This window comes from Drosophila innubila (genome assembly GCF_004354385.1).
Source record: "Drosophila innubila isolate TH190305 chromosome 2R unlocalized genomic scaffold, UK_Dinn_1.0 1_C_2R, whole genome shotgun sequence".
Taxonomy (NCBI): Eukaryota; Metazoa; Arthropoda; class Insecta; order Diptera; family Drosophilidae; genus Drosophila; species Drosophila innubila.
This window is the reverse complement of record NW_022995374.1, coordinates 10,033,669-10,046,792: the sequence shown is the minus strand read 5'-3', so window position 1 is coordinate 10,046,792 and position 13,124 is coordinate 10,033,669. Positions and strand designations below refer to the sequence as shown.

General features: G+C 36.3%; 1 protein-coding gene across 1 annotated transcript; it reads left to right on the top strand.

Annotated features, from left to right (window-relative positions):
- The first annotated feature begins 2,033 nt into the window (after positions 1–2,033).
- On the top strand, positions 2,034–12,527 carry LOC117784577 (5-hydroxytryptamine receptor 1D). Its single transcript, XM_034622340.1, has 8 exons — positions 2,034–2,255; positions 2,341–2,466; positions 3,324–3,440; positions 6,881–6,953; positions 7,103–7,503; positions 10,290–10,421; positions 10,546–10,671; positions 11,442–12,527. The coding sequence occupies exons 1-8, from the start codon at positions 2,034–2,036 to the stop codon at positions 12,192–12,194; spliced, it is 1,950 nt and encodes a 649-aa protein (XP_034478231.1). The 3' UTR covers positions 12,195–12,527.
- Positions 12,528–13,124: the final 597 nt, after the last annotated feature.

The window sequence follows — 13,124 nt, the reverse complement described above, 5'->3', positions numbered from 1 at the left end:
TGTGGCAGCTGTGGCAGCTATGGCAGCTATGGCAGCAGTGGTGTTGGTGTTGGTTGTGTTGCCTGTGGCGGCGCCTAATGATATGCAATAGTTGTGCACGCTTACCAAATGCCACTAATGGAAGTAACTTGAGTGTAAATTCAAAAGCGGATTGTGGCTCTCTAATCCTGCAACTAAATTATTTATTCCGCATTTGTCTTTGGCAATGTTCGGCATCGTTTCTCGTTTCTCGTTTCGCATTGTTGCTACTCCTGTTGCTGTTGTTATTGCTGTGTATTGTCTGTGTTCGCGGTTTCGTGCAGTGCGACAACATTGATGACTCTGGAACAGGGTTCAAGTTCGGGAAATTTCATTGAATATTCGTTTATTTTAATGCGCTTTCCAACCATTTTCGCCATTTCGCATTTTAAAACAATTACGTGGTTTCACATTTGACAGCAATAGCTCCCAGCAATTGGAAATGCTGTGCTGCTCTAACTCCATTTTCTATTTTAGTTTCAGCTTTTGCTCCCAGTTCTGTGTCTATTTGGGGCTCTGACTGCAGTTGCAATTTCGATTACGACAGACTTAACAATACGCGGAATTAAGCGAATTTCCTTTTTTCATTACTTGGAAATTGAATTGGATTTTGGCTTGCACGTTTTGGCCCATTCCCAGCTATTCCGTTCTATTGTCTATCAGTTTATTAGTGCTACATTCAATGGATATCAGCTTCCCCTCAGAATTGAATCCTACAAATGGAGATTTGTGGTCTGCAAATGGAAAAATGGGAAAATCTGAACTGAAATTGTTGCTGAGTAGGTGCTGAGTAAATCGTAAGAATGTTCACGTTTAATAAATCTTAAGATTTAATTGCGCTTTACCATACATTCATTCATTACATTAATCGAATGTATTTCTATGAAATGGGATTATTCACCTAGGTTTATTCTTTCAAAAAGACTAGTTGTATTCACTTGCCAAATCTTTATCAGGATCCTCAATGTCTCTGACGAAATTGCGGCAGTAAATCTGTTACAGTAGACTATTGGGCTTAATGTTTTGCAGTTAGCTTATATTTCTTGCTGTGATTTGTGGACTTAGCATAAACACAAGGATGCTCAGTCGCTCAGACGACCTCAAAAACAGGCACGATAAATCACAGAACCAGAGCTTAGGGATATGACATTGTAAGCGTGGTAAACTTAATAAAAATCCGTGGCAAAAACAAATGGTAGACAAAGTCGTCTACATCTACGTAGATTTTATTCAGGCAAACTGTTTAAAGCTACGAGTCTTTTGCTATTTTGAAACATTTCTCAATGTCAGCGCCGAAAAGAAGACGAAGATACAGAAACGGATGCAGAGAAAAAGACATCAACGTTAGGCAGGCTGCATTTCTGATTTATTGCGAGTGTAGAAGACACTAGAAAAAACTAGACAAGTCACAAAAAAAAAAACGTACCAGACGAAATCATCCAATTATCTTGTAAAGTTTCATTATGTCAGCGCGTTGTTTCGGCAGAGCCGGAAGTGACGCCATATTGACACCATTTTCCATCCTTTTCCGTTATTTCATCTCTCTGTCTCTCGTTATGTCTCACATTGTGATTCGCTTGTATGTTTGCCTTTCGAATCTTTCTCATCCACAACTCTCAATTCTCGTTCTGCTGATAAATTGTCAACGCGACGTCGTTTTCGCATGTTTTGACTTGATTATGGTGTAACAAATTGTCGCCATTTTGCATATTTGCACATGGGAAACGGAAGCACCGGAAACGACGCCATACAACCAACACACCACAACTGCAATGCCAACGATAAAACTGCCAGCTCTGCCTTTCTGACCAACAATCAAAGCTAACTAAGCGGGTTGTTCTTTAAGTCTCTTTTTAAAAACCTTTCATGAAAAAGAATTAAAGATAACTCAATTTAATTGTTGCTTTAAAATAAAGTCATTTAAATAAATTTTCAAATATATTAACAGCGACATCTATATTATATTAATTTCTATATTTATGTAAAATTTAAATTGTGTATCTTGCAGCATTGCAATGGACCTGAAGACTGGCTCATTGCTTGTAGCACCAGCGGTTAAGAATTCCAGTTGCTCACATCCGCGTTATACTGGCCACAATTTTATATTGCATATTGGCATTGCGGAGACCATTGAGGCAGTGCTCATTTTGGTCCTAACGCTGGGTGTAATTGGGGCCAACTGTCTGGTCATCTTTGTCATTAATAATCGTCGCTATGCCGCCTACATACATCAACAGGTGAGTCAGCACAACATCAACACACAACAAGTAAACACAACCAACTGAATGAGTCACTTACTAACTCTTGAATTCGGGCTTTCAGCCACGTTATCTGCTCACATCGTTGGCTCTGAATGACCTGACAATTGGTCTGCTAATTACACCGTTTGGGCTAATGCCGGCATTGTTTCATTGTTGGCCATATGGGGAGATCTTCTGTCAGATACAGGTAAGTACTGCTGTTCAACTGAAGTCCCTCGGGCTGGCTTATTGCCGCCAATTAAGCTATCGTACTGATGGTCAATTAATGGAAACCCTAACAATGTGCCTTTTGTTTACCTCTGAGGCAATAATCCCATCCGATAAATGTGTTTATACACAAGTATGTATTATTACAATGAGCAACAATTACAAAGCATTCTGCTCTTACATTGTATAATGGACCAAATTAACATTTTAAGCTCTTCATTTATTCAGCCGCAATTCTGGTGTGAATTATGAAGCAAGTGTATGAACATTTAAATCCACAAAAATATATTATGCTTGATAATAAAACATCCTTGCAGCCCATTCTGTTGAAGTTTTTTAACATACGTATTTTTAAAAAAGTTTATTCTTTTTTTTCACACGGAAACTAGTGTGAATCGAATGAATAAAATCACTTTTTATGATGAGCCTAAAATGCTAATCGTTGCTTAAAAATTGTATACATATATATACACATATGTTTGATATAGAGTTAGACTTTTAATAAGTAAAAAAAGTGGTTAAATTACGATTGACTAAAACAGACTTAAGGCAGTTTCTGTGTGAATCGAATGAATAAAATCATTTTTTTAATGAACCTAAAATTCAAATAGTTGCTTAAAAATTGTGAACATATATATACACATATGTTTGATATATATTTAGACTTTTAATAAGTAAAAAAAGTGGTTAAATTACGATTGACTAAAACAGACTTAAGGTAGGAAATAAGATCGCTTTTCAAAAAATGAATACTATCCGTGAATTTAATAAATTTAATATTAAATAAGGCAGTTTCTGTCTCTTTGTCTCTTTTTCTTTGTCTTCCATTAATTTCAGGCATTGTTGCGTGGTGCATTGTCGCAACAGAGTGCCGTTATTCTCGTCTGCATGGCCGTGGACAGATACATGTGTGCGTTGCATCCGCGACGTTATTATCAGCACTCCAGCAAGAAGGTGAGTGGGTCATCAGTCAGCTGGGGGTGTGTTAGGTAATTTCATTTTGGGTGGGGTGGGGTAAGTCTTGCTAATGCGCGGCAAAGCAGATAAGGCACGTTGTGTGTGGAGATAAGTCCTGCGACAAGTTAAGATAAAAATTTATCACAACGACACTAAACAAAGCGTATGGGAAATTCTAAGAAATCACGCGCCAATAAAATTTAGAAAGTGATACCAACAACAACAACAACAACATCATCATTATCAACAACAGTTGTATCTAAGAGCCAATTACGTAGAGATAAATAAGGATAATGGATGCTTAGCTCTATGCCAGTCATTAAAACACAAGAAAAGCAAAGAAATGAAAGAAAAGAAGAGAAGAGATATGAAGGAGAATAGCACACAAGACAAAGAGCCAACAGATGAAGAATGAAAGAGCAAAGGCAAGCAGAAAAACAAATTACAAAACACAACATAAACACAGTCAAATAGTGTATAAAATAAGCATAAAAAGGAAGGCTGCGTTTTTTTTTTTTTTTTTGGTACTTTTTTTTCCTTTTTTACTGACTTTAACTAAATACGAAGACCGCAAAGGACCGCAGCAAAGGCCTGGTTCTGCCACTGGTCCTGGTCCAAAAACGAAGGACCAAGAGCCAAGGACAGGACACGGGCAAATGAAGCGGCGCCGTCCACGGAAACCGCAAGCGTCAAGGGGGAACAAACGAGCAATGGCTCTCTCTCTCTCTGCGTCTCCCACTCTCTCTATCTCCTTCACACATGCACATTTACATCATAATTTATGAGCGAGCAAACATTTACGCAGCCTCCAAAAATGTAGGATAGCACAAAAAAAAAAGAAAAATTTGTGTTCGGAAGTGGAAAGAAATATTTTTTTTTTCTGTTTGGACAGCAAAACGTCGCGTATCATTTACAAAACGGGAGTAAAATCCGTCCGGTTGTCTGTCGGTCCGTACTTTATGATTTGTATTTAAATACTTAAACGGATTTTAGCATTTACTGTTAAACGACAAAGCTGCAAATTTGCCAAATCAGTCTCAGATCATGAAAAAACATGAGCAGTTTTTAAATATAAAAAAAATCAACAATTAAGCTCGTTAACTACATGAGTATAGAATGCACATGCTACGTTGCCATAGAATGCCTAAGACATTGTTAAATTTTATCAATATTTTAAACCCACAAAATTTACACCATTATTCATTAAAACTTGTGGATACACATTTTTATTTATGATTCAACTTTGCCTTTTAAAATGCATACTTCAAAAGAAGGCCAACAATTTGTGGTGTAATTCTACCAAAAGTCTGAATAAAAATTTATATTTATATACTCGAACTCATACTTGTATGCACATGCGTATTTTAAGAGTGGGCAAAAGTGCAAAATTTAATGGTAATGGAATAAATGGGAAAATGGAGGAATATCAAAAAATTACATAAAAAAAAACCGAAAGATAGCAGATGAATATAGAGCAGCAACCTTTAGAATGCTGCTGTTTGATTACCATAAAATTTCGTTCTCTTGTAAATTAACAATGCGCAATCTTTGAGCTAAATATTTTTAATAAGAGTTTTATAAAATTCGTAATAATATAAGAGGATTTTCTATTTTAGTTTGACCAAATTATTTTCGTACCGACTGCAAGAGTAATATATATATTAGTTGAAAATATTTGCATAAAATTGCGAAGCTATGACGCCTGTTTTTTTGCATTCCTTTTCCTAGTTCAAATAATGAATGCTTCGTAATATTTTGACTGGAGTCGGCGAAATTGGCGCAATGCCACGCCCAGTTTGTAATAAAACGCGCAGTGTCGAAAATTAATAAATGGAAGCAGCCGCCAACCGTCGAGGCGACTGACACTCGCCGACTGACACTCGGGCTACGCAATTTGTTGGCCCACTTTTCGCCAAATAATGGCATGAAGAACTTGCAACTTCTCGGCTCTTAGACAGCTTTTTATTGAAACTTCCATAAATTGCAACTCACTTCTCAAAAAAATAAAGCACTAGCTTTATGTTGTTTAATTTATGGTAACGAAAAGTTTTGGATGACCGTAGAAAGTGAGCAAAGAGCTTCTACAAGTATTTTCAATAGGCGTATATTGTTGCCAAATCAGTTTAACTTGTGTTGCTGAAGAGCCAAAAATGTAAATGAGTTGATAACAGTCTATTATTTACTAAAATAAAAAAATTAATGCTTGGTTTTAATGTATAAAATGCTGCTAGTACATTAAAAGCTTAACCACGAGGCTAAAATATAATACTTTATTTAGCTTGATGTTGTCCAAAACTACCTAGAAACGTTCTTATATACTTTGCAAATTGTGAATATAATTATTATAAAAGATAATGGAGTAAAAAGTTAAAACTTAAAAAGTTTTAGAGTTTTTCGCACTATAGTGCAGTCGTATTGTCGGATCAGTTGAGTGTTGGTAAATGTTAATTCTTATTTTGCATACCGCTGCCATTCAAATGCCAACTCTGTGGAGAGTCAGACAGTCAGTCAGTTTGTCAGAGAGTGAGTTATGATTTTGGCAGTCTCTTACTAATGTTTCACTATATATATTTATACTGCTTGTGGTTGAATCTGCCCAATGTTTTTACCCAATCAAAAGTTTTTAATTCCATTTGCTGCTGACTTTTTGCAAAATATTTATTTGCTGAACCTGGAACTCTTCTCCCACCACCCCAAAACTGACTCACTGAAAAAGTAGGTGCATTCGTTTGATGTGCTTACGAGTTTGTTTGTCAAAGTCAATGTTTCAAGGCAGCAGCAATTAATTTGCATATAGTACGAGTATGTTACTCTTTGATATACTTTGAAATACTACTATTTGAAGCTCACTTGAAGTTTTTACTACTTTACTGACAAAGGTCATTTGTGTATTATATGTAAGTTTTGAGAGCTTCTTTGCCAGTTATATGTAAAAAAATTTAATAGTTTTGCATTCAGATGCTAGAAACGAAATTAATTTAAGTTATCAATGATGTCATATATTAACTATATAAATTAAACAAATTCCAGTAAAATGGATGTTTAAATTAGAATATATGCCGTATTATTTCCGAATTCTTGGGTTCTTATGACGGTAAAACCAACTGCCTAAATTGTCTTTTGATGGGTAATTAGAATGGACTTGAACGTGCATCTGCAATGTTCCGCATCAAAATCACTTAAAATCAGGAACGTGCACATACTTCTCCTTCAGCAATAAATCACACAACCAGCTGGATGAAAAGGACATGTAACATATAAAAGGGTGAGGAGCAGGACGTAATGGAAATGGGTGTCGGAGTGTCCGATATGGGTATCAAATTAAGCACGACTACTATAAGCAACACCACAACAATGTGACAGAGAACAACAACTAAACGAACACCAATTGTGTATAATGTGTGTATAATGTGTTTGGGTATGTGCTTATTTTACAGGGTTGCGTTGCCATTTTGAGCTTAACATGGATTATCAGCCTGACAGTGTTCGGATTTCTCGTACTGCCGAAAGGTAAGTTGACTTGCACACACACACACACACACACAAAGAAGTCCACAGTTTTATACACACCACAACACTACACTGACATATTGAATATTGGATGAATGCAAACAGCTGCTCATTTGGCGTTTATCTATATGTATATCCTTTCACCATAGGCTACTATTTCAACAACACGGGCCTAATGGCCTGCGAGCCATTCTACAGTAAACCCTCGTATCGAATTTTATCAACGTGTGCATTATACTTTCCCACCACGATGGTGCTGATGTACTGTTATGGTTCCAGCTTTCACATGAGTCGCTTTCGACTAAATGATCCAACCATGCCCCTCACAGCGGCCGCCCACCATCCACATCCACACCATCCGCCACAACAACTGCAGCAGCACCAACAGCAACAACAGCAACAATCATCGCACATATTTGGACATGGCGGACATGGACACTCACATCATCCCCATCATCACCATCGGGCACCAGTTATGAACCATTTGAGCATGGCCATGAGCATGGGCCTCGTTGGGATGCCGAGCATGACAAATAAGATTACCAAGAAGGTGAGTCGTGGTCAGCAAATGGTTAGTTATAATGGATTTCATACTATATGTGTATTTGAATTTTAACACTCTAGCCACGGGCTTCGACCTGTTGCAAATCTATAACTAAATATTATATGCGAATTCTCGTAGCATTTCCAACATGTGTCTAAATAACAATATCTAACCCATTTGAGCAACTACGAACTGTCATAATTTTGTTAAAACTTAACCGATTTTCAAGCGGAATGTCATTTTGATCATGGTTTGGCCTCTTAATTTATTCTGTATTCAAATTTTGTTCATTTAGAAAATTTTATTATTTTCGACTAAGATTCGATTTTGATGGTAAGGGGGGACCCTTTGAAATTTTGAAAATTCAAAATTTTAAATCTCCAGTTTTCACTTTAAATCAACTTCTTATATCGTTATTAGTATAAAACAACACTTAAAATTTGATTCTGAGACCTTTCATTTTTTTGTAAAAAATCATGTCAAAATTAAGAAAAATTTTGACTTGTAAAGTTGCTAGGTCAGAGGCTTGAGCAACTTTGAACTGTCATAACTTTGTTAAAACTTAACCGATTTTCAAGCGGAATGTCATTTTGATCATGGTTTGGCCTCTTAATTTGTTCTGTATTCAAATTTTGTTCATTTAGAAAATTTTATAATTTTCGACCAAGATTCGATTTTGATGGTAAGGGGGGACCCTTTGAAATTTTGAAAAATCAAAATTTTAAATCTCAAGTTTTCACTTTAAATCAACTCCTTATATCGTTATTAGTATAAAACAACACTTAAAATTTGATTCTGAGACCTTTCATTTTTTTGTAAAAAATCATGTCAAAATTAAGAAAAATTTTGATTTGTAAAGTTGCTAGGTCAGAGGCTTGAGCAACTTTGAACTGTCATAACTTTGTTAAAACTTAACCGATTTTCAAACGGAATGTCATTTTGATCATGGTTTGGCCTTTTAATTTATTCTGTATTCAAATTTTGTTCATTTAGAAAATTTTATAATTTTCGACCAAGATTCGATTTTGATGGTAAGGGGGGACCCTTTGAAATTTTGAAAATTCAAAATTTTAAATCTCAAGTTTTCACTTTTAATCAACTCCTTATATCGTTATTAGTATAAAACAACACTTAAAATTTGATTCTGAGACCTTTCATTTTTTTGTAAAAAATCATGTGAAAATTAAGAAAAATTTTGACTTGTAAAGTTGCTAGGTCAGAAGCTTGAGCAACTTCGAACTGTCATAACTTTGTTAAAACTTAACCGATTTTCAAACGGAATGTCATTTTGATCATGGTTTGGCCTCTTAATTTGTTCTGTATTCAAATTTTGTTCATTTAGAAAATTTTATAATTTTCGACCAAGATTCGATTTTGAAGGTAAGGGGGGACCCTTTGAAATTTTGAAAATTCAAAATTTTAAATCTCAAGTTTTCACTTTAAATCAACTCCTTATATCGTTATTAGTATAAAACAATACTTAAAATTTGATTCTGAGACCTTTCATTTTTTTGTAAAAAATCATGTCAAAATTAAGAAAAATTTTGACTTGTAAAGTTGCTAGGTCAGAGGCTTGAGCAACTTTGAACTGTCATAACTTTGTTAAAACTTAACCGATTTTCAAACGGAATGTCATTTTGATCATGGTTTGGCCTTTTAATTTATTCTGTATTCAAATTTTGTTCATTTAGAAAATTTTATAATTTTCGACCAAGATTCGATTTTGATGGTAAGGGGGGACCCTTTGAAATTTTGAAAATTCAAAATTTTAAATCTCAAGTTTTCACTTTTAATCAACTTCTTATATCGTTATTAGTATAAAACAACACTTAAAATTTGATTCTGAGACCTTTCATTTTTTTGTAAAAAATCATGTGAAAATTAAGAAAAATTTTGACTTGTAAAGTTGCTAGGTCAGAAGCTTGAGCAACTTCGAACTGTCATAACTTTGTTAAAACTTAACAGATTTTCAAACGGAATGTCATTTTGATCATGGTTTGGCCTCTTAATTTGTTCTGTATTCAAATTTTGTTCATTTAGAAAGTTTTATAATTTTCGACCAAGATTCGATTTTGATGGTAAGGGGGGACCCTTTGAAATTTTGAAAATTCAAAATTTTAAATCTCAAGTTTTCACTTTAAATCAACTCCTTATATCGTTATTAGTATAAAACAACACTTAAAATTTGAATCTGAGACCTTTCATTTTTTTGTAAAAAATCATGTCAAAATTAAGAAATATTTTGACTTGTAAAGTTGCTAGGTCAGAGGCTTGAGCAACTTTGAACTGTCATAACTTTGTTAAAACTTAACCGATTTTCAAACGGAATGTCATTTTGATCATGGTTTGGCCTCTTAATTTATTCTGTATTCAAATTTTGTTCATTTAGAAAATTTTATTATTTTCGACCAAGATTCAATTTGGATAGTAAGGGGGGACCCTTTGAAATTTTGAAAATTCAAAATTTTAAATCTCAAGTTTTCACTTTTAATCAACTTCTTATATCGTTATTAGTATAAAACTTCACTTAAAATTTGATTCTGAGACCTTTCATTTTCTTGTAAAATATCATGTCAAAATTAAGAAATATTTTGACTTGTAAATTTGCTAGGTCAGAGGCTTGAGCAACTTTGAACTGTCATAACTTTGGCAAAAATTAACTTTAATTTGAATGCCTTTTTTTGATAGATATCTTATATTGAAAAGTGATACTGTCATTGATATTGTTATTGTTATCCCATTGTGGTATAGTTTGAATGAGATGGTTAACTAAATGTAAGCATTTGTTGCAGATTGTGCCCATACAGGAGAAGAACTCGAGTGGCAACACGTCACGTTCTATGGCCGCAATTTCGCTGGGTTTCATTGTTATGGTCACACCGTGGACCATCCAGGAGATCGTTACTGCATGCACGGGCTCCAAGGCAAGTACTTATGAACATACCTTACTCACAACGCGTCGCATACGTAATCAACTTGCATAAGTATGTTACGTATACGCAATGTTAGACGCGTACGTTTTGACACTAATTTACGTTCCATTTGCAGTTGCCTCCGTTTCTAGATTTTCTGGTCACCTGGACATCTTTGAGTAACAGTTTGTGGAATCCCTTTATGTATTGGCTGTTAAATTCGGACTTTCGACGCCTAAGCCGTCAACTGATGCCCAACAAAGTAAGTCTCGCTTCACGCACTTTTAATTTTCTCATATAAAAAATTGATTTTCTGGCATATAAATAATTTGTAGACAAATACAGCATTCTCAATGTAGTAAATCCCTGATTATCTGTTTACTGACCCCAACAATTTCCATAAGTTTGATAAGCTCATCAACACAGAGTGGTGCTTATATACAGCCCCAACACTTTTGAAGTTGTTAAGTCAAAAACACAATCAAAAAACTGCTCAAAGGCAGCTCAACATATTTTTAGGGATTTATATAGCAAAGAGCGTACCGAAAATATGCACCATCTTTCCAAGGGGCCATAAATCCACGAGGTGCATGCTACAAATGCGTACAACAGGAAACTCGCTTTGGCAACCAACAAACAAGAACAGTAATAACAAACACTGAAAAGTGATTTTGAATTATGAAAGAGCAAATCCAATGTGGCGTTAACATGAAGCCCGTTGCGGCAAACGTAAATACGAAACGTTGAATACCCTGTGGGGTTGTGGGGTGGATTGGGTGCTGGTAAATCCATTTTGGAAAACGCAGTCAAGTTGTATGATTTACTTCCGAAGAACTCGAACAAAACTGAGGTCATTTCTGGCGAATTTATGGCAACTATATTCCAAACTGTAGAATTGGCGGGCTGCCACGAATACAACTACATAGATGCGATTTGAAAATGCTTATTAATTTTGTAAACTAACGTCAGATTTATGATGTCATTTTCATTTTCATTTGGATTTGATTTTCATTTTCTGTGTGCTCGTTTCAGTGCTTTCCCAACGAGGATACGCCAGAACACAAATCAGCCTGTTGTCACATCAATGCAAACGATTTTGAAATCACAACGCTTCCGATGCCACCCGAGCCTCCCGTCTCGCGTCCTCCGGCCAACAATGGCGGCACAAGCGGAGGCGGTGGGGGATGTGGTGGCGGTGGCGGTGGCATTAGTGGCGCCATTGGCGGCTCTGTGCTTGGCATCTGTGCGCGTTCCAGAGCCAACAGTTTGAGTCGCAGCGCATCGCAGTACATAAGAGGCACTTTGGGCGGCGGAGGAGCACATGGTCATGCTCATCAGCCAGCGGGCGATGGCTATGCAACCGTACGGCCAGATATTGAGGGACTGTCCGAGAAGTATTGGGGTGAAATCCTGGAGCGCACCGTCAGCTCGGGCAATCTGCATGCCATGCAGAAGACTTTTCCACACTTTCCCTATCATCAGCACAGCGGCATTGGTGTCCATGGTCATGTGCATCAGGTGCATCAGCCGCAACAGCATCAGACCACCTCGTTTAGTAAGCACAGTGATCTACATTTGAACATATCCACGACAGCCCAAGAGGCCACAGCAGCGGAGCTGAGCAAGTTTTCCACATCGGAGCCAAAGCTCTGCGAGCATCTCTTCCATGATGCCAATTGTGCCAAGAGTAAACTGCTTGGCAACGCCGCAGATGCAGCTGCATCTTCCTCCGTCTCCACGGTGGCCTCTAAGCTGGCCATCGGTCGCAGTATACCGGACATTTAGTACGCAGAGGACGTCATACTTGCCAACAGTCAACTAGCTCGAAAGGCCAAATGCACCCACCATCCGCTGCATCAGCAGGCCCAAGCCAGGGCCATGTTGCATGCCCCCATCCATGGTGGACACCATACGGGCAGCCTGCGACTGAGCCGTGTCCGGGTCTCCTGTCACAGTCCCCCACCATCGATGGCGTCGGTTGGCGAGGCGATGGCCGAGTATCGCAAGTAGCATGATAATTACATTAAGGATTAATCTGATCTGCGGTCTAACCATGAATGTTAAGTGTTTAATGAATGTCTGTCTAAAATAAACCATGTCTCATAGAGTTAAGCGAAACTTGAAAAGTTGTAGTCCAAAATCAGTTAACTATCCTTTTTTATTATTAACTGTAACCGGCATGATTCTAAGTAAGTATTTCAAATATTTCATAAACAATTCATATACAATTGATATTAATATTTAATTCAGATAATTCTACAATTTTCTCAATTGCTTTCAATCAATTCCATCGCTAATTAATTGTATCAACTCAAAACAATTAATGAAGCAAGTGTTCATTTCATATATGTTTGTGATAAATATTTACTAAAAGCGAACTTTGAAGCTGTAAAAGATTAGTGTATTTCATATAATATGTGTGTGCATGCATAATCCGAATAAATAATAAAATTACTAGTATAATATTACTTATCAGCGTTTATGATAAAATTGTGTGACAATGACAAATCAAAAGTCATTTGTAAGTTAATTCTATTGAGGAATAGTTAAGATAATAATTGTGTACTAGTATGTAATGCGATCCAGATGAAACTAAACTTTTGTAGAAAACTGTCACTGAGTTGTGTAAAAAGATTAACAATTTTAAATTAATAGAGATGGTAGACTTCCTCTTCCTTTTCTGAAGTGCCACACTAATGTGCAACTCAATTGTAA